Source organism: Orcinus orca, chromosome 1 (assembly GCF_937001465.1).
Source record: "Orcinus orca chromosome 1, mOrcOrc1.1, whole genome shotgun sequence".
Taxonomy (NCBI): domain Eukaryota; kingdom Metazoa; phylum Chordata; class Mammalia; order Artiodactyla; family Delphinidae; genus Orcinus; species Orcinus orca.
In genome coordinates, this window is record NC_064559.1 from 100,192,261 (window position 1) to 100,218,101 (window position 25,841).

The 25,841-nt window shown below is 58.2% G+C and overlaps 3 protein-coding genes across 6 annotated transcripts; 2 read left to right on the forward strand and 1 right to left on the reverse strand.

Annotated features, from left to right (window-relative positions):
* The first annotated feature begins 24 nt into the window (after positions 1 to 24).
* Positions 25 to 6,952, forward strand: MUC1 (mucin 1, cell surface associated). Its single transcript, XM_049708376.1, has 7 exons — positions 25 to 2,465; positions 2,956 to 4,694; positions 4,794 to 4,849; positions 5,001 to 5,131; positions 5,283 to 5,404; positions 5,488 to 5,637; positions 6,597 to 6,952. The coding sequence occupies exons 1-7, from the start codon at positions 2,411 to 2,413 to the stop codon at positions 6,663 to 6,665; spliced, it is 2,322 nt and encodes a 773-aa protein (XP_049564333.1). The 5' UTR covers positions 25 to 2,410; the 3' UTR covers positions 6,666 to 6,952.
* A 1-nt stretch (position 6,953) lies between these two features.
* TRIM46 (tripartite motif containing 46) lies at positions 6,954 to 17,809 on the reverse strand. Of its 4 annotated transcripts, none has more exons than XM_004284623.3 (10): positions 17,630 to 17,809; positions 15,981 to 16,242; positions 15,395 to 15,738; positions 14,581 to 14,724; positions 14,365 to 14,460; positions 13,417 to 13,670; positions 13,037 to 13,158; positions 11,738 to 12,040; positions 10,621 to 10,918; positions 6,954 to 9,224 (listed from the first exon to the last, which is right to left on the reverse strand). In XM_004284623.3, exons 1-10 carry the CDS (start codon positions 17,690 to 17,692, stop codon positions 8,831 to 8,833), a joined length of 2,280 nt encoding a protein of 759 aa, XP_004284671.2. In that variant the 5' UTR covers positions 17,693 to 17,809; the 3' UTR covers positions 6,954 to 8,830. The 4 variants fall into 4 exon arrangements, with proteins under 4 accessions (XP_004284671.2, XP_012394017.2, XP_049564283.1 ...); XM_012538563.3 differs by lacking the exon at positions 17,630 to 17,809 and adding an exon at positions 17,012 to 17,519; XM_049708326.1 differs by lacking the exon at positions 10,621 to 10,918 and having other exon boundaries at positions 9,148 to 9,224.
* Positions 17,810 to 18,320: 511 nt separating this feature from the next.
* On the forward strand, positions 18,321 to 21,004 carry KRTCAP2 (keratinocyte associated protein 2). Its single transcript, XM_012538580.3, has 5 exons — positions 18,321 to 18,479; positions 18,804 to 18,958; positions 19,096 to 19,159; positions 20,546 to 20,612; positions 20,852 to 21,004. Exons 1-5 carry the CDS (start codon positions 18,473 to 18,475, stop codon positions 20,970 to 20,972), a joined length of 414 nt encoding a protein of 137 aa, XP_012394034.1. The 5' UTR covers positions 18,321 to 18,472; the 3' UTR covers positions 20,973 to 21,004.
* The last annotated feature ends 4,837 nt before the right edge of the window (positions 21,005 to 25,841 follow it).

Below are 25,841 nucleotides of genomic sequence, written 5' to 3' on the forward strand. Positions count from 1 at the left end.
AAGTTAGAGATCTAGAGGAAGTTTGTCTGAGTTTGGGGCACGGTGAGGAAGGTGCTGGACGGGGGTTAGGTGAAGGACGGAGGTTAGGTGAAGGATGGGGTGGTGGTCGGAGGATGGCTAAAGTCCTCCCAGCCCCACTTACTCACGGTGGCAGCGGCGACACTCCAGTCTAAGAGCAGCCGGGTTCGAGAGCCAGGAGGGCTGGGGCTGACCCGCTCGGGGTGAGGGGGAGGCCGGGGGGCCGAGGGGGCCGGAGGCCGGGACGAGTGCAATATTGGCGGGGGAAAGAACAACACTGCACCGCGTCCCGTCCCTCCCGCCCGCCCGGGGCCCGGAATCCCGCTCTCCACCGCCTGAAGCCGGACCAGCCCGAGAACCCGGGACGCGCTGGGGAGTTAGGTTCACCTTGGAGGCCAGAGAGACTTGGCGCCCGGAAGAGGGTGAAGGGGGTGGTAAGGGTGGGGGGAGAAGGGGAGAAGGGGAGACCGCGATATCCCGGAAGGCCGCTTTCAGACGCCGGGGCGTTGCGCGCGCTTGCTCTTTAAATACTCAGGCTGCGCGGCGCGGAGCCGTCGCCATGGTGACGCGTGTCCCAGCAACCGAACTGAATGGCTATTGCTTGGCAACGCCCGGGGTTGAAGTTTTGGGGCCGCCCACCTAGATACTCGCCCTTTCTCTAGCCGGCGGGTAGGGGTGCTTCCCCGCCTCCGGCCCGCGCCCGGGCGCGATGACGTAAACGCCCTCCGGCCCCGAGCCCGCCCCCGGGTCTGGCTGCCGCACAGTGCCGCGCCAAGCCGGCGGAGTCGCGCGCGTCTGGGATCTGTGGTCCCTCTCCTCTTTCCCGGCTTCCCTGCAATCCCGCCGGACCGAAGTGTTCGTAAAATTAATTTCTCAATCTGTTTTCTTTGGGGCTAAGAATTGTTTCCTAATGAGGACGTAATTGCTTCTGTCGGTCTAGACCGCAGCCCAGGACCTCTGGATGGGACTCGATAAGCTCCATGTGCGCCGTTGTGGCCCCAAGTACTCCTTGGTCCCACATGTTTCTGCCCTTCAGAATATCACTTGGTCTTCCCAAATCATGCGCGCTCACAAACGGTTTTGCACCACCCCCATCACCTTGTGCCCACCGGCCCCAAATACCACTATACTCTGCAAAGGATAGTTCCGTGCCCCTAAATACCATTCTGTCGCCCCACCTATTCTCTGCCTCATAAATACGTAACTAATCTGTCCCATTCTCCCTCCCACATTCCGCTGCCCTCGCCAAATACCTCGGTGCCCCTTCCGTGTTAACTCTGGATCCCACCCACTTAGCGCCATTTCCTCCAGACACCGCCCCCACGCGCCTGAGTCCCCTGCTAAAGCTCCCAGCCCCTCCGTCGATGGTACAGCGTGTTCCTCCCCTTCTTGTGCAAGCCACTGCTTCTTTCGGCCCGGGCCTGCCCTCCCCAGCCTCTCTCTGCCCCCACTTAGTCAGCGCCACCCAACCTCCTCTCCCCGGACGAGGCAGCCCCTCAGCCCGCTCGGGCAGGCCCGGTGAGGCTCCCGGTGACCGCTAGAGGGCAGGAGAGCCCAGCCAGCGAGCCGCCGCTACAAGGTGGAGGACTGGGAAAGCAAAGACCCTAGGGTTCGGCCGAACCCAGATTTCATATTTCTTTAAGTGGAAATTTCTTCCCCCGCCCCCTTCTCGGGAGAAAGTCAAAGAAGGAACTCAGGCTGCTGGAAAGGCCGGCAGGGGCCGGGACTGTGGGTTTCAGGGTAGAACCGTGTGTGGAATGGGACAGGAAGCGGTTAGAAGAGTGGGGCTGTTCCGGGAAGTAGTGGGGGAGGAGGGGGTCCAAAACTAGCACCTAGTTTACAGATTATGGAGCCTTCCCCTTCCTTCTCAGCCCCCAGAGTGGGACTCCAAGGGACCCAGGGAGAATGGGGCAATGGTGCGGGGGACCTGAGGATGAGCTTCCCGGCCTTGCCGTGCAGGACTTTGACTTAGCCCACTTTCTCTGTTACTTTTCTCACCTTGTCTGTTGTCCTGAGGCTAAAATAGGACCATGGGGACCCAGGTCAGGTTCCAGACTCCCTCCACCGCCTTCTGGAGCCAGGGAGTGGTTGGTGAAAGGGGGAGGCCAGTTGGAAAACAAACAGGTTGTCAGAGGGTTGAGTGATTGGAGCCCACTTACCCTATATGAGGGTCCAGGAATGGTTGGGGAGGAAGAGGAAGAGGAAGAGGTAGGAGGTAGGGAAAGGGGGAGGAGGCGGAGCTTTGTCACCTGTCACCTGCTCTGGCTGAGCCTAGGGCGGGCATGGGGGGGGGGGACCGGTATAAAGCAGCAGGCGCCTGTGCCTGCTCCACCACACGCGCACTTGCCTGCCTGAGTCTGTTCTGCCCCCTCCCCACCACTTGGCCACCACCATGACACCGGACATCCAGGCCCCTTTCTTCTTCCTGCTGCTGCTATTCCTTACAGGTGAGGGGCGCAAGGTGGGGAGGGGCTCTTCCCAGCCCTTCTGTGGGTTTTGCTTCCTGGGAGATGGCATCCAAGAGGCAGAAGTTGCAGACAGGGGTGGCCCAGTCTGTGTCAGAATAAAGAATAAAGGAGTGAGGCCAAGGACAGGCTGAGAAGAGACAGCCCCCCAGGAGAGTGGGTGCCAGGGGCAGGCGAACGTGCTGAAAAGAAGGCTGGAGGGGGTGGGGGTGGAGTCAGGAGAGGTAAATCTTAGGAGTGGAGAAACCCGACAAGCCAGGAGCAGACAGGTATGGGAAGAAGGAGGGAGGCTGCCAGCAGGGAGGGAGGAGGAGGGCTGACCTAGGGGCCACTCCCCAAATCCTCCTGGCATTACGTCTTCAGATGCCAGAGAACGTATTTTCTCCTTGTGCTGATTTGTCCCCCAACCCAACTCTGTAACCTCAACTTCTGACAGCTGCCACCAACCCTACACTAACAATCTTTCTTACAGTCTCTGCTACAACCAAAAGCACAAGTCCACAGCCTTTGAGTGACCAAAGCCCTGCCTCAACCTCTGCTGCCCCCACCAGCCCTGCCTCAGGCTCGACTGCCCCTCCGACCCCTGGTGGTACCTCACCCCGGGCCACCAGTGGCGCCTCACCTCTGACCACCAGCCCTGCCTCAGGCTCGACTGCCCCCACCAGCCCTGCCTCAACCTCTGCTGCCCCCACCAGCCCTGCCTCAGGCTCAACTGCCCCTCCGATCCCCAGTGGTACCTCACCCCGGGCCACCAGTGGCGACTCACCTCCGACCACCAGCCCTGCCTCAGGCTCGGCTGCCCCCACCAGCCCTGCCTCAACCTCTGCTGCCCCCACCAGCCCTGCCTCAGGCTCAACTGCCCCTCCGATCCCCAGTGGTACCTCACCCCGGGCCACCAGTGGCGACTCACCTCCGACCACCAGCCCTGCCTCAGGCTCGGCTGCCCCCACCAGCCCTGCCTCAGGCTCAACTGCCCCTCCGATCCCCAGTGGTACCTCACCCCGGGCCACCAGTGGCGCCTCACCTCCGACCACCAGCCCTGCCTCAGGCTCAACTGCCCCTCCGATCCCCAGTGGTACCTCACCCCGGGCCACCAGTGGCGACTCACCTCCGACCACCAGCCCTGCCTCAGGCTCGGCTGCCCCCACCAGCCCTGCCTCAACCTCTGCTGCCCCTCCGATCCCCAGTGGTACCTCACCCCGGGCCACCAGTGGTGACTCACCTCCGACCACCAGCCCTGCCTCAGGCTCGGCTGCCCCCACCAGCCCTGCCTCAGGCTCGACTGCCCCCACCAGCCCTGCCTCAGGCTCGACTGCCCCCACCAGCCCTGCCTCAACCTCTGCTGCCCCTCCGATCCCCAGTGGTACCTCACCCCGGGCCACCAGTGGCGACTCACCTCCGACCACCAGCCCTGCCTCAGGCTCGGCTGCCCCCACCAGCCCTGCCTCAGGCTCGACTGCCCCCACCAGCCCTGCCTCAGGCTCGACTGCCCCCACCAGCCCTGCCTCAACCTCTGCTGCCCCTCCGATCCCCAGTGGTACCTCACCCCGGGCCACCAGTGGCGCCTCACCTCCGACCACCAGCCCTGCCTCAGGCTCGGCTGCCCCCACCAGCCCTGCCTCAACCTCTGCTGCCCCCACCAGCCCTGCCTCAGGCTCAACTGCCCCTCCGATCCCCATTGGTACCTCACCCCGGGCCACCAGTGGCGCCTCACCTCTGACCACCAGCCCTGCCTCAGGCTCTGCTGCCCCCACCAGCCCTGCCTCAGGCTCAGCTGCCCCCACCAGCCCTGCCTCAGGCTCGACTGCCCCTCCGACCCACAGTGGTACCTCACCCCGGGCCACCAGTGGCAACTCACCTCCGACCACCAGCCCTGCCTCAAGTTCAGTTGTCATTACAGCACATGAGGGCACCTCTTCCAAGATTACCATGACCCAAGCCAGCAAGGGCACTCCATCCTCAGTTCCCAGCTCTTATACTCCCACCATTTCTGCCAGCCACATTACCAGGACAACCGCCAGCAGCACTAACCAGAGCATAGTACCTCCCTATGCTCCCACCTCCTCCAGTAATAAGACTTCTCAGCAGTTGCCTATTAGGGTCTCCCTGTTCTTCCTGTCTTTTCGCATTACGAACCTCCAGTTTAACTCTTCCCTGGAAAATCCCAGCACCAGCTACTACCAGAAGCTGCAGAGAATCATTTCTGTATTGGTGAGTAGCTGCCTTTCCTCCACTGTGCTCCCCCGAAGCAGCCTTCAGAACTCTTTGAAGACCTTGCATCAAAACTTAGTCCTTTCCCTCTCACCCCAGTTTGTGCAGACTTATAAACAAGAGGATTTTCTGGGCCTCTCAGATATCGAGTTCAGGTACAGTTCTGGGTGTGGACTCTATGTGGGATGGGTGGATGTTGTCTTGACTGTGGGGAGGGGCTGGTGCGCTTGTGGTTGTGGGGGGTGGGGGGTGTGCTGACCCAGAAGCTGGGACCCACAGTTGAGTTGCCTGTTTCTCTCTGACCAGGCCAGGATCTGTGGTGGTAAAATTAACCTTGGTCTTCCGAGAGGGGACCACTGCCCACGACGTGGAGAGACAGTTTGGTCAGCTTGCAGCAGCAGCAGTCAAATGTAACCTGACCATCAGTGGAGCTAGTGGTGAGATCACCTCCCCAGCTGCCAGCCAGCACCACACTGCCCGGGACCCTCTCTCTCTCCAGCATCTAGATTCCTGCTTTTCCTCTTGGCACTAATAAGGGGAGGGTCACCTCCTTTGAGAGACTGCTCTGACCTTTGCTTTTCCTTTTAGTGTGTGATGCATCATTTCCTTCCTCTGCCCAGTCTGGGTCTGGGGTGCCTGGCTGGGGCATTGCCCTTCTGGTACTGGTCTGTGTTCTGGTTGCCCTGGCCATCATTTATCTCATTGCCCTGGTAAGTGCTCAGTCCCCAGCCCTGACCACAGTTCCTCTCCTAGAAGGAACCCCCATGCCCCGCATTACCTCCTATCTCCCCAGGTTGTGTGTCAGTGCAGACAAAAGAACGATGGGCAGCTGGACCTCTTTCCAATCCAAGATGCCTACCATCCTATGAGCGAGTACCCCACCTACCACACCCATGGGCGCTATGTGCCCCCTGGCAGTACCAAACGGAGCCCCTTTGAGGAGGTGAGGATGGCGGAGGGAGGCAGAGGCTTTGGCTGGCAGGGATTCTGAAAGAGTGCTGGGAAGCCCAAAGAACTTAGAAGAGGTGAGAGTGACAGTAGGCAGTGAGGGCCTGACAAGGCTGGGGTTGTGGAGGTCAGGTGAGTTCTGGGGGAAAGACCTTGGGAAGAGCCCATGGAAGAAGGGGGACCTCAGTAGGGGGTGCCCCCACTACCAGCACTCCCAGAAGAGCATTCACTGCTCCGCTGAACTGGTGCCAGGGCTGTTCACTGGGATGCCCAGAGGCGAAATGAGTGGGGCACTGCGCCCAGGGGAGCCCTTCATGGAAGGAGCACCTGTGCCCCAGCTTGCCTCCTAAGAATGGAGGGTAGATTGAGACAGGCTAGTGGGGAGGAGGGGTCTCTGAATTGGGGAAGAAGTCTCACCAAGCCAGGTGAGCCTGGGTGCCGGGTGAGGGGAGGTTCTTGGGAATCTCCGGAGAAGCACAGACCCCTCCTCCCTCTTTCTTCCTTTCTCTCCAGGACTTAGTAAATAATTACTTGGCCACCTGGGGCTGGAAAGCCACTCCAAGTGGGGGAGGGGAGAGCAGTTTCCTTTTCTTGACCCCATTTTTCCTCCTCCTGGGGACTTCCTTCTTCCAGTTTTACAGACACACACACACCTCCTTGGGCTGGAGGAGCAGAGAATGGAGGGAAAAGGGGGCAGGAGGGGAAAGCAGGGGGAGCTGATGAGAGCCGAGGGGAGGGAGGGAAGGGGAGCTCGAGGAGGAGTGGCCCTGTTTACAGTCACCTGGCTGCCGGTGGTGACCTGCAGGTGCTCTCTCCAAATTAACCCTTTGAGAGCTAGTCAGGCGCCTGGACCATTCACCCCAGCCACGGGGTGCCATCCAGGGACCTTGGGGAGGAAGCTTCTCCCAGGAAAGCTTCTGCCCCTCACCCTGGATCCCTTCTCTCCCTACCTAGGTTTCTGCAGGCAACGGTGGCAGCACTCTCTCTTACGCGAACCTGGCAGCCACTTCCGCCAACTTGTAGGGGCACGTTGCCTGCTGAGCATCCAGCCAGCGCCAACTGCCTCCCTGGGTTTCTTCACTGCTGCAGCCCCCGCCTTGCCCCCAACTCTGTTCTGGGCTGGTGAGCTGGGCGTTCAGGCGGGCTGCCCACAGTCTCCCTCACCTATCTTAGCCCTGGCAAGCCCATCCGAGCCCCTGGGGACAAGCCTGAGGCAGTGGCTCCCAGGAGGACTGGCCCAGACAGCTCAGAGATGGGAGTGGGAACCTGAACATGGCTGAATAAAACTCGGGCCTCCTCTGCGCTGACCGCCAACTTTTTTTTTTTTTTTTTTTTTTGCGGTACGCGGGCCTCTCACTGCTGTGGCCTCTCCCGTTGCGGAGCACAGGCTCCGGACGCGCAGGCTCAGCGGCCATGGCTCACGGGCCCAGCCGCTCCGCGGCATGTGGGATCTTCCCGGCCCGGGGCACGAACCCGTGTCCCCTGCATCAGCAGGCGGACTCTCAACCACTGCGCCACCAGGGAAGCCCAACCGCCACGCCAACTTTTGATCTGTCTTCTGTGACCTGTTGATAGAGGGGCTGTCAAAATGTGTGTGAGGGGGTCTGGAAGAGACCTTGGGAAAGGAGAGGGAGGAAAGAAGGCCAGAGGGAGCGGGGTTCACTTGAGAAGTAGGTGACATCGGGGCGCAGGAGTGCTTGGTGGAAGAACTCGAGTCACCTGTCACCTCTCCTACATGGCTGGCGGCGCAAGAGGAAGGAGGAAACGAAACCCAGCGGCTCCGTCAGCCAGCGTGACCCGGCTCCGCCCGCACGCCCGCCCGTGGCTCTCCCTTTTCCTCGGGCCTGGTTTTCACTCCCGCGCCCTCCTCTCCCCTGGGCGCGGTGCCCCCAGGCGGCTCTATTCTTAGCTGTCCGGGTGTGAAGTAAGTCCTCGGGCGGCGATAACAGCTGCAGAGTCAACAGGGCCACGATAAAGCTCCATGTAATATCCGGGGACTGGCACCGGACCTGGGCCCCTCCCTGGCCGCTCCGCCCGTCTCTGGCTCTGGGGTTGGCTACCCAGCACCCCGGGAATGGGGAAGTCGTTCTGGTTCCCTGATCCCTTTGGGCCCAGGCACGGGGCCCGCCCCCTCAATCGCATTCCCACAGAGCCTGGCGCCGCCGCCCGGACGCCCCGTCGCGGGGCTGACGCAAACAGCCACCGGAGCGAGGCGCCCCCTGGCGGCCACGATTGGCTCGGGCCTGGGCTGGGTACAGGTGTGGCAGAAGGCGGGGAAGCGACGGGCTTGGGGACCTCCTTCCCTCATGCGCCAGATCCACCGTGCACCCCTGCTCTGAGTTATAGCAGGGAACCCTCGATTCCCCCCCCCCCGCCCCGCCCCGCCTGCCACGTCCAACACAGAAACTAAGAGGAATGGGCTCAGGGAAGGCAAAGACATCACAGGAAGGCCTGGCATCACAGTTTATTGTTTATAAACCATGAAAATAACAGCTGTTGCTTGACATAGGCCTAGCAGTGCTCACCGCAGGGGGAGGCAACAGCGGGCACCAGAGGCCTTGCCAGGCCCAACCCAATGGGGACACTCAACCTCAGCTGGCTCCCCAAGGGAGACTTGGCACGTTGGCGTGGGTGCAGGACAGGTAAAGCATGCAAGAGGGAGTTAAGAGGCATGCGGCTGGGGGTACAGGGACCCAAATAAATAAAGCAGGATGATAGGGTCCCTTTCCCCTCACCAGGGAGTGCCTGGGCAGTGTCCAGCCAAAAAGCCTGCACGCCCCAAAGCTGTAGTTCAGCATGGATGAGTCAGGGAGCTTGGCAGGGCAGAGGGCAGAGCTGGGGAGCATGCCCAGTGTTCCAGGTGCCTTCCCTCCCAATCAGCCTGGGGAGGAGCACAGGGCAGGGATGGGGAAGGGGCTGTCTCCATGACTCGGGTAAGATGCCAAGGGCAGGTCATGGGGCAGACATGGGAGTGGGAGCCTGGATTAACAGGCAGTGGAGAGAATGGGGGACATCCAGAGAGGCGAGCAGAGAAGAGTCCCTTGGTCAAGAGAAGGCCCTGGGAAGACACAGACATAGGGGAAGGGACAGGACCACATGGCAGGAAGAGTTTGAGGGAGAAGCTTCGGGAGGAATAACCCAGCTTCAGGAGGCTTGGAAGGCCAGGGCCCAGGAGAGGCCCGGAAGGGTCAGTCCAGCTTGGCAAAGCCCCCAATGGTGACCTTCCTCTCGGGCTTAGTGCCCACGGGCTCCTGTAGCTGTACTGCACCACCCCCAATAAAACAAAAGGCAGGGCACACAGGTCCCGAGCAGTCCAGGGGGCACTCCAGGAGCCCTCGGAAGGACACAGCATCCAGGAAGGAAACCCGACCCCGCTCGTAGTCCAGGCAGATGCCCAGGCGGGGCGGCAGGGGCACTGTGCAGCTGGCCGCCGGGCCATCCCTCCCTGTCAGCCCTGCATTTGAGCTGGCCCCAGCCCCCAGCAGGATCTTGCCCATGCCAATGGTTAGGAAAGCGAAGGGTGGCGACGCCTCCACTGTGGCATCCTCGGCACCGCTGTCATGCCCACTGTCCGGGTCGTACCTGCAGGGGTGGGTGTTGGGTAGGAGGACGTTGGGGGGTGGAGTAAGTGTGTGGGGGAGGGGGTACCAGAGGGCTGAGATGTTGGAAGGATGGAATGTTGGGGAGCAAGTGGTTCAAAGGATTCATCTGGGGTGCTTCCTTGGTGGCACAGTGGTTAAGGATCTGCCTGCCAATGCAGGGGACACGGGTTTGAGCCCTGGTCCGGGAGGATCCCACATGCCGCGGAGCAACTAAGCCCGTGCGCCACAACTACTGAAGCCCGCGCCGCCTAGATCCCGTGCTCCGCAACAACAGAAGCCACCGCAGTGAGAAGGCCCGCGCACCGCAACGAAGAGTAGCCCCCAGCTCGACGCAACTAGAGAAAGCCCACGCAGCAGTGAAGACCCAACGCAGCCAAAAATGAAAAAAATGAAAAAATAAATAGAAAAAAAAGGATTGATTCTGGGCATTGAGAAGAAAACATGTTGAAGAGACAGGGGTTAGAATATAGGGCTGGGGGTTTGGTTTGGTAGGAAAGGGGTGTTGAAAGGAAAGCACATTGGCCAGAGAGGTGGGGGGAGGAGAAGAAAGACAGGGTATTGCTAAAGCACATTGAAGAAATGCAGAGCTTCCAACACAGGAAGGTGGTGAGGAAATGGTGCTGGGATATCATGCTGAGAGAGCATTTTGAGGGTTAGAGAATCTTGGAAGGATGAAGGGTTAGTGACTAAGGTACTGGGGAGAGGGGGAGAGCAGAGAAAGGAAGCTGGGAAGGTGGATGTTGGGAGAGAGATGAGGGCGGATCAGTGCCTTAGATGAAGGATGTTAGAGGAATGCAGGGTTTTGGGGACCATAGGGTTAAGAGGGAATTGGTGTCGAAAAGAAGGCATTTTAAAGAAATGGGGTACTGGGGGATAGAGTGCTGGGGAGGAAGGGGTCAGGGAGAAAAGTATGTGTGGGTGGGTGTTAAACAGGATGTTGTGGATGAGACGATACGGAGATGGAAAGTTGAAGGGAAGAATTTTAGGATGTTGAGAAAAGATGTGGGTGAAGGAGGTACTGGAGGGAAAAGGCTTTGTGGAGAAAGGATGTTGGTAATGGGGTGTTAGGGAGAAAGGACACGGAGACTTGGAGAGATGGTGTTTTAGCCTGAGTGACAGATGGAGGGAAGTGGAGATGGCTCCCTTTACTATTGTCCCTTTCCCCAGCCACTCCGAATATCAGTCCTCAAAGCTCTTTCACTGAGCCCACATTTCTCCAGACCACAGCCACCCCCACAGCCTGGCTCTTATTACTTCCTCCTAATCTCCACCCAGCTCCATCCCAGCAAGTGTGTCCTCCCCTTGCACACCCCCGGCCCGTCCCCAGCTCCCCCACCCAGGTCCCCAAACCCCCATCCCTTCCAGAGAGGCCTGACCTGGGGCTGATCACATCGGGGGCACCCTGGAAGCTTTCCTGAAGCTTGCTCTCCAGCCCGACGCCCACCTTCACCAAGTAGGAGGCTGGGTCTACGGCGCAGGCCCAGTAGCTGCGGCCCTGGGTCACAGCCACATCGCCCAGGACCACATCCACGCTCAGGTGGCAGCCCGTCAGTAGCCGCTCAGCAGCCAGCAGCAGGGGCAGCCCTGGAACACTCCGCACCGCTCGCTGGTCCTTGCTGATGGCCAGCCGCTCTCGGCTTGTGCCCCAGCGGCCATCGAGGAAGAAGTGCAGGACTGGAGTTGGGGAGGGTTGAGACAGAAGGAAGGACTTCAGGGACAAACACTGGCACTGGGGGGACCTTGAGGTGTTAGCACGAGACACTGGGAGATTTCAGAACATGGAACGAGTTGCCAAGGGATGGGCAGGGGGCTCTGGGGAACAGGGCCTGGAGAACTGGAATGGGGAGCATAGGAAAAAAGAAGGGGCATCCCATCCCAAGTGGGCATGGGACCACAGGAAGAGTTTTAGTGATGATTAGTGGGCGCAGAAATCAGTCTCCCAGACCCAGCTGACTCGCTATGCTGCCTCCCACCCCTTTCCCATGGCTGCGCCATGGAGGGTCCCCACTGCTGTCCATTCCACCTGGTGACATCCCACCACCATCCACCTGCACTTTCCAGCCCGCATCTGGTGCTCTTACCTGGCTCTTACACTTAACCCCTAACTCTTCTGCCCCCTACTTGGGTGGCGATGCTTCTCTATTATGCCTACACCACGGAGTCCCCACTATTTTCTGGAGAGTCACGTTACCAACATTTATTGAGCCCTTACCATGAGCCAAAAACTCAGCTAAGCCCTTACACGTTATCATCTCACTTAATTCTCACAACAACCTTATGAGATAAGTATTGTTACTATCCCTACAGAAGAGGAACTTGAAGATCAGGGAGGGTGAATAACTCGCGTAAAGAGAGGCAGAGCTGGGATTTGAACTCAGGCAGTCTCGCTTCAGAGCTAGTGAGAGTGATGCACTGGGTTATGCCATCTCCCCGGGGCCCACCCAGCACCAGCTGTCAGTGCCTGGGTCCCAAGTGTACCCTGTGCCCACTCACCGGGCGCTGGGGGCGTGTGCAGGTGCACATCTTCACTGTACTCGCCGTAGCCGGCCTTGTTGCAGCCACGGACACGCAGCACGTACACAGAGCCTGTGTCAGGGTTCTCAAGCAGGGCGCTGGTGCCCCTCACCTCTTCCCGCCGCTGCCAGCGGGTGGGGCCCGACTGGGCCGGCACATCCGTGCGCCGGAACTCAATGGTGTAGTGCCAGGCAGGTGGTGAGTGGGGGGGCAGCCGCCAGCACAGGAAGATCTGGTCGTAGGCAAAGGTGCGCTGGGTGTCAATGACCGGAGCCTCGGGCACTGTTGGAAGAGACAGCGGGGGTCAGTCAGGGCCTGGCCGCGGGCCTGGCATGGAGGGCGAGCAGGAAAAGGGAAAGCAGCGGGAGCCGGGGGGGTGAGTGTGAGTGAGAGGGATCTGGAGGAGACACCTGTCTGGGCCCTGGGCAGGGATGGGCAGGGCAGAGCCCACGGGAGAAGGAGAGACAGGAGGCCTGATGCCAGTCCCGGCCTGCCGCTCCTTTGCTCTGGCCTTATGCCAGTCACGTCCCCTTTCTGGGCCTCAGTTTCCTCCTCTGTCAAATGAGGGTATGAGATCACATGGTGTCCCTTCTTTCTATGACCCTTTTAATTCTATGAATAAAGAGGAGCCCCGGGGAAAGGCAGGCAACGGCCACTGAAGCCCAGGCAAGAGGGCACTGAACAGGAAGGAGGGAACCGAGTGGGAGGGAGATAGAGGCAAGAGTCAGCAAGACAGAAAATAGGGGACAACAGAGGGCAAGCAAAAGCTTGATGGCAGGGGACAAGGTTGGGGGGAAGAGAAGGAAAGTCTAGAGGGCAAAGGTCACAAGGACAAAAGGTCAGAAAGGCAAGGATTAAGAAAGGAAGGCGTAAGAGAGACAGAGGGCACTGGTCAGGGGAGAGGAAGGCGGGGATGGGGTCTGGTCAGGGCAGGAAAGAGAAGGAAGCCATGAGTGGGTAGCCGGGCTGTGTGGGAGTGGCAGGGCAGGGCAGGGGGCCTGGTGGGGGGCAGGACCCCTGGGGCAGGGCCGCTGACTTGCCTGGGGTGCTCCGGAGCAGAGTCCGCGGTGGCCACAGCCTACAAACAAAGAGAGGGAGAAGCGGCACTGAGCGCGGTGGGACGGTGTGCTTAGGTGGGGTGGGCTAGGTGGGCAGGGCGGCTGGCCAGGCCAGGCAGGAGGCTGGGGAGTTCCCCGGCGGGCGTTGCCCCCCGGGCCCGCTGCTGGGGAGGAAGGGAGGAAGGCTCTAACTGGGCACGGGGCCTGGCCATCTCCTCACCTCGCAGGAAGTTAAGCTCTGTCAGCAGCTTCATCTCACGCCCCACGTCCAGCTGGCAATGGCGGAAGGAGGAGCTGGCAGCTGGCCGGAACATCTGGAGGGCCTCCGTAGCTCGGGCAATCCTGGGACGGGGGCAGGCCAGGGTCAGGCACTGCCATCTGGGCAGCCACCTCTCCCCTTGATTCTGCCTCGCCTGCCCCTAGAGCCTTGGTATCTGCTGGGGCCTTCTTCCCTGTCCATTCGGGCAAACTGCTATCAGTGTGGCCTGGTGAAAATCCTCAGGACCCAGCTCTCCATCAGGCAGTGCTCTCGACATTGCCTTATGCACGAATTACACCCACGACTGCCCCTACCCCGCAGGAGGCCATGCCCCTGAGTACCTGTTGTGCAGCTGTTTAGCTGCTTGCACAAAGCAAGGCTGGTCTGTTTCCTTAAGCACCTCCTGAGCGTAGCCCACCAGACCTGAGCCATCCAGCAGGCTCCGGTGCTCCTGGATCTGGGCGCTGAGACGGGCCAGCCGCTCCTGCTGGCACTCCTCAATGGCCTGAAGCAGCGATGCCCGCCTCTCCTCCAGCACAGCCCCCAGCCCCCGCACCAGCTGGGACACCTCCTCCTTGGCCTGCTGACCACTCACCTGCCCAGAGAGCAACACTTACTATCTTCTTCTTGAAGGCAGCACCTGCACTAGACTCCTGGGGCACCATGCCACGGCTAGGATCACAAAGGATCTGGGGAAATCCTACCTACCCATTCTAATAGGGCCAGGTTCATGGCTCCAAAGGCTCCTGTACACCCAGATGGGCTCAACGCCTGACCATTTGTGCTAACCTTGCGGGATGCCCACACCATAATCAATCCTGATCCCTTAAGGACTCCCTCAGATAAGAGGCCATGACTACGCGAACGTCCATCTGTACTGTACTAACATCTTCCAGCATCTGTGCCATCCTTATCGCCCATCCCCATATCAGCTGATTCAAGCAATCTGGCAAAAGGTATCAGAGCCATCGCCTCACCCTCCCTGGTCCAGGGCTGTGCAGCATCCTCAGCAGGCAGTTGAGCCTGAGGGCATCTGAGCTCCATCCCTGGGGCTTGCTCTCCCTCTCCTGGGTGACAGACACCCTGTCTCCACTGTAGCCTTGGGTACCACCTGGCCTGGGGCACTGTTGTTCCTGATGACCTGGTTTAACCAGAACCTCGACATATCCATGGACCCTACGTGGGCTTCCTGAGCTTGCAACCAGGTGATCGGGCTGTGCGCATCCACACCCCCTTCCTGCTCCCACCCCCAGGCAGGGCCCAGGGCCCACCTCCACGCCCTCCCTCACCTCAGTGTGCCTCACGGTCTCCTCCAGCTCACAGATCTGGGTCTGTACTGTGTCCTGGTTTCCCAGGATGTATGTCAGGCTCTTTGTCAGCTTGTCCTGAGGGGGAAGAAAGAGGTGGGCATCACACCCGGCTCCAAAGAAGCCAGCAGTTCAGAGGAGGTGTGAGAGGGTGTGAGTGTGGGTCAGCACCGGGGCAGAGTGAGGCGGGGTCCTCACCTTGAGGGCCTGGTAGGCACTGAGCACAGGTGTGATCTTGTGGCCGCTGTGGGTGCGTCGCACACGGCAAAGTTGGCATACCAGTCGTTGGCAGGTCTTGCAGTAGTGGGTCACCTCTTCTTTGTGATCTGGGCACATCAGGCCCTAGGGACAGAAAGAGCAATGAGACAGTCAGCCAATGGTGTGTGTAAGGGTGCTGCCCTACCACAGAGCAGTTTGGTGCCCTCCCTCTGCTGGCCCAATGTGGGTGGAGAGGAGTTCAGCGGGTGGTGCTCCATGGTGCCACCTGGTGGTACACCCTGGCATCAAGGAGAGCCTTTCCTGCAAGCTCCAGGCATTAGCCTTGCTTCTCCCTTCATTTACCTCACAGAAATGTGTGGTAATAACAAGAATGATGGTAATCTTAGCCTTGTGCTTAATAATTAGCCTTGGCCATCTTGTTTACTGCTGTAGCCCCAACGCCTAGAATAGCACCAGGCACACAGGTGCTTGATAAATATTTGTTCAATGAATGAATGCATAACAGACCGGTTTAGTGTATAAATAACCTTCACAAACATTATCTCAGTGATCCTTTCAACAACCCTGCAAGCACAGATATTGCAGGGCAGATATTATAATCCTCATTCAGCAGATGAGATGGAGGCTCAAAGACGTTCAAAGATTTGTCCAGTGCCCTTCTGTTACAGAAAAAGGAGCTCGGCAATGGCAACTCCCTGGCCGTCTCCTTTTGGAAGCCCACAGTGCTGGGCACGCCCTCCCACCAAGCACCACCATGCCCCTCCCTTCCCAGGCCCCGCAAGGGCTGGCTCACCTTGGGGCGGAAGGAGAGGGTGGGCAGGGTGGGCTCATGTTGGGCCTTCTGGGTGCCCCAGGGGTGGAAGAGCTTGAAGCATTCGTTGCAGAAGGTGGCGCGGCACTCAGTGCAGCCCTTGGTGGCCTCTAGTGGCGGGGGCTTGCACAGCTGGCACAGGATGGCGCCACCCACACTCACACTCTGGCGGTACCGCTCCACCACACGCTCCAGGGTCAGGTTCCGGAACAGCCCTGCCAAGCCCCGCTCCCCCAGCTCCACATCGCCCTGGCAGGCTGGGCACGGAAACATGATCACCTGAGGGTGCAGAGCACCTCGCTTCCGCCCGGGGTATGTCCCAAAGCCTGTGGATGGGCCGGGAAGTAGGGAGGTGAAAATTATAGCTGGCTCAGAGTGGGGGAAGTCTTTTCAATTAAAAAATTAATTTCTATTGTGCCAGAGCGCAGCTCTCGTTAGAGCCTGGATGGGCAGTATCTCCACCCCCTGAAAAACAGACAAATGCCCTTGGCCAGTGATGGACCCCTTCCATCTTCCTGATGGACATCCCAGCATCCCCACCCCCCCACCCCACAGGTGCCAGCCCCACCTGACTTAAGCAGTCGGTCCAAGCGGTCTGGCTTGGGGAGAGTTCTGCGGGAGAGGCGGGGACTTCGGGTAGAAGGGGTGGAGGCAGGAGAGGTGGGCTCAGAGCTGGGGTCCCCACCATGGCCTACGTAGCCCTGCTGGCCCAGCACCTCCCGGGCACAGGCCTGGCATACATTGTGGGTACAGGGCAGCACCAGTGGCTGCTTGTACATCTCTTGACACACTGGGCACAGCAGTTCCTTCTCCATGTTCTTCATGCTCGTCTGTGGAGGGACCAGGAGGTTGGATCAGAGCTTGGACACCTGGGCATATCTCAACAGCCCCTCAACTGCCCCTTAAAGACCTAAAGGGTCTCAGGAATGGACAAGACAAGTACAAGGGACCAGACAAGCTATGGATTTTCCCCAGCACAAGCTTTGGCCTGGTTCACAGGCCTTCTCAGCTCCCTGTCTCTTGCTTCTGTTTCACTCCTGCAGAGCTACAGACCTGAGGAGGAGGGATGGTTGGAGCTCGGGTCACCCCAGCCTCAAGCCCCACCTCCTTCACTGTCCCAGTCCCAGCTGGACCTGCAGCCCCTCTCACCTGGCGTTTGCCCCTATCCGCCCATATCCGGGCCGCCGGCCCCAGGCACATCTCTCAAGGATACAGCCCATTCAGCAGCTCGGTGCGGACCCCCGCCCGCTTCTCTGGCACTCCCCTGCCCCCCCTCCCCCGCGTGACTCCTCCCTAAAGCCAGGCTCTCTCCATCCTCCTGCTCACCCAGTCTGTCCTCCTGCCGCGGCTCCAGCCTGCAGCCGCCCTCGGCTCCATTCCCCATCACTAACCCATCCGGCTCCTCCTAACCCATTCCCTTTTGCCCCCCACCATCCGGCCCTCCAGCTCCCTTCCCCGGCGTAACCCGGCCTGCCGCAACCCCCTCCCCAAGCAAGGGGGAAAGGAGCGCCCCGCCTACTTGCCCCCTCCCCACCGGAAGTACCCCTCCCTTTTTTGGTGGCGGGGGTCCTCAAGCTATGCCCCACCCCCACACCTCACCTTGGTCCCTCTCTTCGCAGCCATCCCGGTCAGGGGCGCAGCTGACACAAAGGAGGGAGGGACACGGAGGGAGGGGGAAGGAAGTGGTTGGGGGGAGCAAAGCTGGCACCGCCCCTGGGAGAGCCGGGCCCGGGTTGCCATGACAACCGAAGGCTCAGAGGCAGCCCTGAGTGGGGGTGCAGTGGGGTGGGGTCTTGCGGAGGGGCTCAAATTGGGAACTGCACCGTGGGGCTGCCCTTTCCTCGCCCCCCCACCTGTCCTCAGTTTTCTTGGAATATATCCAAGCTCACTCACGCCCCCTCCTCATAGCATAGCCCCGTTGCCCTGCAGCCCCAGCCCCGGTGCACGGCTGGAGGCTACCCCAAGCCACCCGCTGCGTCCGGGTAGCTACATGTTCCTCACACCCCAGCGGATGGACGCCTTCACGGCATTCACCTCCCGGCTGCCCCCGGGATTACCCTCTCATACCTGCATCCCGACCCTCCCAGTCCTTTCTGCCATCACCCGCCCCCTGTCTACATCCCAACATCTTGCGGGACCCCCACCTGTTCGAGGTCCCGGCTTGCCCGGGACCCCTATACTCCCCCTCCCCTTCCCCTCGACCCCACCTTAACTCACACTGATGCGGACCAGTGCATCCATGATGGAAGTGAAGGCCTGCATATCCTCACCCTCAGCCATGGCCCTACCATGCCCGCCCGCCCCCGTGTGCCCGATCCCGGCTGCGGCTGCGAACCCCGAGCTTAATGCAGGAGCCCGGTGGGGATGTGGGGAGGGGTGGGGTGAGATGTCACTGCGCATGCTCCAGGGACCAGCCTCGAGCGGCGCTGGTCGAGGTAGGAGGTGGGAAATAGTTTTTCCCACGTGGTTCTCAGAAGGCTGTCGGGTCGGGGGGGTGGGTGGGGTGGGGTTGGCTGGGTAACATGGAATCGTATTTGAGGGGGAGCCATTTCTTATGTTCGAATTCTTCATCGGCTTCTAATCTTACTCACATAAAGCAGAAGGATAATTTCAGAGAAAGATGGGCTCCAGCATGCAAGGACTAGATTTTGGTTTGGGCAAGAGTCCAGGGGAGATATCAAGGCAATGATCATGGGGCAGGTGGTCTTGAGGAACAGGCACTAAAGCTGACATAATTGACAAAGAAGACAGAAGTGGGCTAGAGGCTATAGTCCATGGGCACAGTGACTTGAAGAGTTAAGTGCAGCTTGCACTGAGAGGCAGCAGATGCTCTGGGTGCGGGGAAGGGCGGGGGACGAGGGTGGTGGCCAAGGACGCTCTTGGACGCAATATTTCCTCCCTTCAGGAAGAGGGCGCTGCATTCAGGCGCCGAGAGGGAGAAAGAGGAAGACGTGGGGGAGAAGCAAGTCCACGTCGGGGGCTGACGCATGCGCACAGCCAACCGTGCCTGGTTCGGCTCTCCTCTTGTACAGAGGCGCGGATTGGACCCGGGGGCAGGGCATGATGGGTAACAGCCCAGCGGGGTCCCCCACCGGGCGGACTAGTAGGGGGTCGGATTTGGGCGGGTCAGCTTTCGCGGTCCTCTCCCCGCAGAACTGACGTGTCCTGGGTTCCAGACGACGGGCATTTCCCACGGGGCCGGAGGGTTCGGGGCGTCCGGGACTGAGGAATTCTTGGGGGTTGCCACGGGGTGTGGGGAGTTGGGGAGGGTGGCAGCAGTCCCGGGAGTGCTTGCAGGTGGTTGGGCCCTCGAGTTCCCGGACCTGCCGAATCTGCCTGCGGCTCCTGGAGGGAGGGCTGGGCCTGACTCTGCGTGTCTCCTCCACTCCAGTGGTGGGTACAGGCACCTCGCTGGCGCTCTCCTCCCTCCTGTCCCTGCTGCTCTTCGCTGGGATGCAGATGTACAGCCGCCAGCTGGCCTCCACCGAGTGGCTCACCATCCAGGGCGGCCTGCTTGGTTCCGGCCTTTTCGTCTTCTCTCTCACTGTATCCGTTTTGCGGGGGAGCGGGCAGAGGTGTTTGAGGGTAAGAAGGGTGGTGGGCCACTCAGGCTTGTACCCTTCCCATTAGCCAAACATCTCTGCCCCCATTGCACGTCCTACTCCTTAACTCCCTCAACCCAGGCCTTCAATAATCTGGAGAATCTTGTCTTTGGCAAAGGATTCCAAGCAAAGATCTTCCCCGAGAGTAAGTGAAAATTGGGGGTTGAGTATTTGAACTCTCTCCAGTAACCTCCCCCAACACGGTACTGAATTTCCAGGTGCTTAATCAGTAAAGGTTTTTTAGGAGGAAAAAATATGTGTATTAAGACTGTCCGGAGACAGATGATGGTTTTGGATGCAGCACTTTATCTAGCTCGCGGAACTGGAGCTAGAAGAGAGGGCCTCTGAAAGCAAGAAACTCAGGTTACTTCCTGGCCAGTTCCCAGGGAAGGTTTGAGGGGAACAGGCAGGTTTGGGCCTGTAATGAATACATCCAAGAAGGGATGTTCTTTGTTTCCACCAGAAAAAGAAGAAGAAGGGCCAAATCAGTTGAGGGGTTCCGAGGTGAAATTGACCCAATATTAGTGAATTCTGTTTGAGATGATTGTGAAGAGCCTAAGAATTAGATACACCAGCTTTCTGTGTCAGCAGGAATCCTGACCAAATTAGAGTCACTGTCAGATTGTTTTCCTTTTGAAACGGTTCTAATCAACAATTGATGATTCAGTTATTTATGGAGAATTAAGTTCAGAAAGCCAATTAGGCGTCCAGGCCAGATCACCTAAGGGATGCCACATGCCCCAAATGGACAGCAGACGCCACCTCTTGTGAAGCCTTCACCTGGTAGAACAAAGACCTGTCACTGTGGCCCTCGTTTCTTTGTCCCCCTTATGTTTTGCTCTTTCCACCTAGGCTTCCGGAGGTCCTTTCGTACAGCAGCTTCAGAACTTCTCTTTGTTAGATTTTATTTCTAAGTGTATTGTCTTCATTTGCTTCTGAAAGAAACCTTTGTAGTGGGGCAAGCTATTAGGCCCTCTTGAGTTGCCCTGCCCTCCCCAGCTGGGCAGGTGGGATTGCCCTTGCTATCTGCCCTCCCACCTTCTCTCTAGTCCTACTCTAGATGTCTTGAGACCCTTTTCTGTCCCCATGGGTGTGTGTACCCAGACACTCTGCTCTCCAACTTATGTCCAGGAACTGAGGCCCTCGACTTCCATAACTAGCCAGCCAGGTTAATGAATTGATCCCCATTGTCTGGCTTCTGTTGCGAAGGCCTTGACTCTCTTCCTCAAATGGGAGCAAGCCTTGCCCTTCAGATTCTGCTGTCACCTTTCCTTTTCCTTTTTATTGGAGGGAATCCAGGATAGAGAAGTTAAGTGATATTTGGGGCAGAGCTGGTCATGAGCATGCATCTCCTACCTCCGTGTCCTGGGCATCAATAAGGCCATCTGAGGTCCTCCTGCTGTTGTCATGCCCTTCCCCTCCAAGCAGTTCCCCCAGGATTCAGAGGGCCCCAGATTTCTTCTAGACTCCACATATGAACGCCTGGTGTTTCCATTCTGACCACCCTCCTTGTCCCCTCTTGCTTCCCCAGTTCTCCTGTGCCTCCTGTTGGCTCTCTTTGCATCTGGCCTCATCCACCGAGTCTGTGTCACCACCTGGTAAGTGCCTGACAGCTGAGTAAGGGGTGTAGCATCCTGTCCTTTGGCACCCGATCCTCCTGTGATGGTTCCAGACTTCCCCATACGTCCCTCCCACTCTGTTCTCCCTCTGTCCCCTTCCCCATTTTCCTAAACCTGATCCTGGATTCTCTCCCTCATGCTGGTATCTGTCTGCTCTAGGAGGCACCAGGCTGGCAGCATGCCCACTGATACCATGACCTTTCTCCTTCACCCTGTAGCTTCATCTTCTCCATGGTTGGTCTGTACTACATCAACAAGATCTCTTCTACTCTGTACCAGGCAACAGCTCCAGTCCTCACACCAGCCAAGGTGACGGGCAAGGGCAAAAAGAGAAACTGACCCTAAATGTTTAATAAAGTTGATTCTTTGTAGCTCTGTAAGCTGTGATATGCTGTGGGCCTCTCCTGCCCATCGCTGCATGGGTGTGCAGAATGTTGGGGCAGATGGGTACTTGCTGTTTTCAGACCTTGAGGATGGTGGGGTTTCCTTCCTCCAAGGTTCATTTTTACCAAATATTTATTGAGTGCCATCAGTGCCAGGCACTTTGCCAGGCACTGGAGTGGCATATACTTGTGTGAGAGTCTCACGGAAGAAAAGTGCGTGAATGAGTGGCAGTCTTGCCCTTTGGGAAAAGGGGTAAAGACTGCAGTGCAGGAATGCCTGCCCCTCGGAACTGGAATAGATCTTGGAACAGAGGAGTAAGAGAGGGAAAGGCCCCTCACCCCTGCCCCTCCCCATGGAGTTCCATTTAACCTGTGAGGGCTTCGTTACTCTAGCTCCCCACCCTGAGCAAATGAGCCCCCTGCCCCTTCTGCTCCAGGTCTGCAGGTGGGAATTCCCTACTGATGTTGCCCTCCTGGACCCATCTGTTCTTCAGCATGGATGTCTGCCCGTGTTTAGAAAGACTCCCAGGTTGATCACTGTCCCTATCCTCTTTGGTCTGTGCCTTCATTTTTTCTCCCCTGTCTCATAGCCAAGGCATTAAGAAACTTCCTAAGTTTTAGCAAAGTATTGAATACATGAAACGATAGGAACAAGGCCACCAACCTTGGAGCCAGCCTTAATGGAAGTGAGGGATGTGACTTCTCAGGTCCTGCTCTGTCCATGCTCTGCCATGAGGAGTGCCTCTCTGTCCAGAGTGTCTGTCCTTTGGGGCACCTAGGCACCGTCCCTCTTGCTGGGTGGTGTGGGCTTTAGGGTGCTTACCGTGCCTTGGTCAGCTTTGTATTCTCCACAGTGCCTGATAATGGGCAGTGAGGACTGGTGGGTTGGTTGAATGAAAGAACCTGTCCTCCTAGAACAGAAAATCCTGTACATGGGATGTGGCTGAGTTTGGGAATGAGACCCAGTGAAGATGAAGAAATGAGTCAAAGGAGTTCTGGTCAAGAATTAGAGGCCCCCGCCCCGAAACCCCCATTTGTAGCCGGACTCCCTCCTGGACCCTTTCTTCTGTATGCCTAGGCTGAGGGAGTACTATGCAGTTTACCCACATTGCCTGCAGAGGGCGCCACGAGCTCACATCTTCCTCCAGGAGACTCGCACCACTCCCCTGCCTGTTGGCCCTGAGGGCTGGGAGGGTTGCTGCTGGGTCTCAGGGTTCTTGCTGAGTCTCTCCGGTGGAAACCAGCTCTTGGAGGACCCGAAAGACTGGCCCATTCAGAAGGGCTGAAGCCTGAATCAAGTCTTCTTGCTCTTCCAGTCTGGGAATGGAGGCAAAGAGAGTTCAGTGGAGACCAGAGCCTTCCTGAGGGGGAATGGTAGCTCTAGGCTCCAACTTACCTGGTGATGGTTGGGGGGTTACCGTATGTGGGACCCTTGGGGAGAGGAAAGGTTGTCCAAAATGGGTCCTGGACCTCCGGGGAGGCTGGGTTAGTTCTAGGTCTCGCTTTGTCAAACCTAGACTTTCTCCTGACCTGGAGTGGGAGCAGTGGGCAGAGGGCCAGGCCCCAGCCCAGGTGAGCATAGACACAGCTGGGGGATCTGGCCATCTCAGGGCACCATGCCTTCCATGATAAGAGCTTGTGTGGGGCCAGGTTAGGGGAGGACAGGGGAGAGCCTGAGCAGGTGCCAGGACAATGTCAAGGGATCTGGGCACCTGCTGCCACCCACTACATAGGCATCAGGGACAGTATGTGGCCAGGAATAATGACCCCCTGCTCAGGGAATGGGTGCCTTTACCAGGCAGGTTGGTGCTGACCTCAGCTCTCCACCCAGCCTATCCCTGGGGTGCCTAGCTGCCGGCTGCCTCCACCTGACCTAGCAATTAACCCTGGAAAGGGTATCCCAGACACCAAACACCATCATTAATTAAGGGGGGGGGCTTCCCTGGTGGCGTAGTCTTTGGGAGTCCGCCTGCCTATGCAGGGGACACGGGTTCGTGCCCCGGTCCGGGAGGATCCCACATGCTGCGGAGCGGCTGGGCCCGTGAGCCATGGCCGCTGAGCCTGCGCATCCGGAGCCTGTGCTCCGCGGCGGGAGAGGCCACGGCAGTGAGAGGCCAGCGTACTGCAAAAAAAAAAAAAAAAAAGTAAGGGGGCGTGAGGCCATCATGGCTTCTGGAGACCCGAAGGTGAGAAGGGCAAAGGTGTAACCTCTTGGCCCCGGGATGCCTGGGTCTCTGTACCACCCCGGAGGCTGGAGGCCTAGGGGAGAGATAGGCGGTCTCCCCTGGAGGCCAGAGGGAAGCCAGGTGTTTCCTCCTGCTCCCTCACACGTGGCCCTGACACCCGCCAGCGCCCGCTGCCTGCTCCGGAAACAGGAGTAAATAATACAGCGGGAGGGAGCCTTGGATACTAGTGGGGGGTGCTGGCGGGAGAGGGCTCCTGACCCAGAGGTGCGCTTCTTGGGGCAGAAGGTGTTGCCACCTAAAAAGACGGTGGTGGGAAGGTGAGATGAGGGGGCTCCCCTGCCCGGGCAGAGGCTGGACTCCTCTTGGGCTGGCACTGACATGAGGGGATGCCTGGCATTTAGGGCATGCCAGAAGGTGGGGGGGGCAGGGCAGACAGGGAGGGGGAGTCTACGCCAGGCCTTGGCTCCAGCCCTTTCCGGACCTTATTGTCCTTGGTGAGAACAGGACGCTGTCCCGTTCCCACTGCCCGGCCCCCCAGCTCTGCTCCCTAGGGGCTCGGGAAGGATGTTGGGAAACAAGAGAAGCCAGAGATTGGTAGAGACAGAGATGCTGAGAGACACAGAGACAGATACAAAGGGGAAAGTTTCAGTCAAAAGCAAGTATTGAAGTTCATTGTGAGCTTGAGCCAGCGCTGAGCGCTATGGGAACCGTGAACGAATGGGAAGCTGGAGGCCCTGCCCTCAGGGACCTCTGGACTGGCCTGCCGTGCGCACACTCCTCCTTGACTTAGGGTTACTCACAGAGCCACCTCCTAAGCAGACAATAGGCAGAACCCCTGTGCGTGCACAGTTGGTGGCACTTAATTGCTTCACCTCAACTACATTCCTTTTCCTCCCTCCCAGCAGGCTGGAAGTTCCTCCGGGGTCAAGGCCAAGATCATGCTCCCAAATCCCACCTCCCGACACCCTCAGGGCTGAGAGCAAGTTGGCCACCAGAGACTGCACTATAAATGCTATCTGGTTGAGCTCCCGCCCTGGCAGAGAGAGAAGCCCCCTAGCTGGCCCTAGAATTAGGCACTGCATTACCTGGGGTGGAAGGCAAAGTGTGAACTGCCTGCCCTGGGGCAGGAAGCAGGCTTTAGAGCTGCCCTCACCCCGCCCCCTGCTTCCCCTGGGCCTTGAAGAGCCAGCTATTCCCACCCCAGCCTCCGCATCCCTGGGGGCTCGGGGTGGGCCTCCTTCCTTCCAACTCTCCTACCTGGGCCTACAGTTCTCAGCAACCACTCCCCTGGGAGACAGATCCTCTGAAAAGTGGAGAGAAGTCCAGGTTCCTTCTGTCTACGAGGTTCCAGATGCACTTCAAAATGAAGAAAAACTGAGACATGTTTGAAATGTGTACACTTGACAAATTAACACTTTTTAAGACAAAATGATGATACAATATAATCATGCTAGTCGCAAGGTCATCACAGGATTTTTAGAAATGTTTCCCTTCACAGGGAACTGCAGGCCCTACTTTATCATGTAAAGTTCTATGATAATGGGCATATCAGAGTCATTGTAGGATTCTTTCTACTTTTGTATATATTTGAAAATTCCACAGTAAAAGTTAAATCATTTGTACTGTAAATCCCTTCTTTCTGTTCTGTGGGAGAGTGACAGTGTGACTGAATGAAACCACACTTGGAGATAACTTCAGAAGCCTACATTTGAGGCCCTGTGTGACAATGAGGCCTGAGCCATATGGCCCTTATGGTCTTTGAGGAGACCTTCTCTGAGAATTCCACTCACCTCAAATAAGTTGGACATGTTTCCCCTACTTTTAGGCTGAGACACTAACAGAAGGGACTGAAAAGTGGGATTCCCTTCTGCACAGGTCAGGACTCCACAGAAAAACCTCCCACACACCCCCATTCTGGGCCAAGAGTTGCTGTGAGGGCTGCTTCAAGGGAATTTCTGGGACTGAGGTGCATGTATACTGGTGTGTGAAGGCCTAGACTAACCCTCCAGGGAGATCCCTCCCCTTCCTGTTCTCGGCCTCCAGCCCCCATTTCCAGCCTCTGTGACCCGGGCCTTTTTCTGACTCAGACAGCTTCAGGTTCTAGACATATGTGGGGCAGTAGGAAAGAGCCCAGGTCTTGAAATCAGACCTGAGTTCTAGTTTTGGCTCTGACACTTACCAGGTGAGGGTCCTTGGGCAAGCTGAGTGATCTCTCTGCACCTTAAATTCATCATCTGTAAAATGAGGATAATAATACTTGCCTCAAATTGTGGCAAAGAGGATTGGAATTAAATATCAACGTGGAAGAGCCTAGCATAGCGCTTAACCTATTAGGCATTTGACAAATGTCATCTTCTCCCACGTGATAACAACCATGACCTTACCAGCCAACTTAGTGCTTTACAGATATTCTCAGTTTCAACACTTACATCAACCTTACGAGACTGATATTCTTACTCTGTGTGGTTAATTTTTTTTTTTTTTTTGGCGGTACGTGGGCCTCTCACTGTTGTGGCCTCTCCCATTGCGGAGCACAGGCCCCGGATGCGCAGGCTCAGTGGCCATGGCCCACGGGCCCAGCCGCTGCGCGGCATGTGGGATCCTCCCAGACCGGGGCACAAACCCGTGTCCCCTGCATC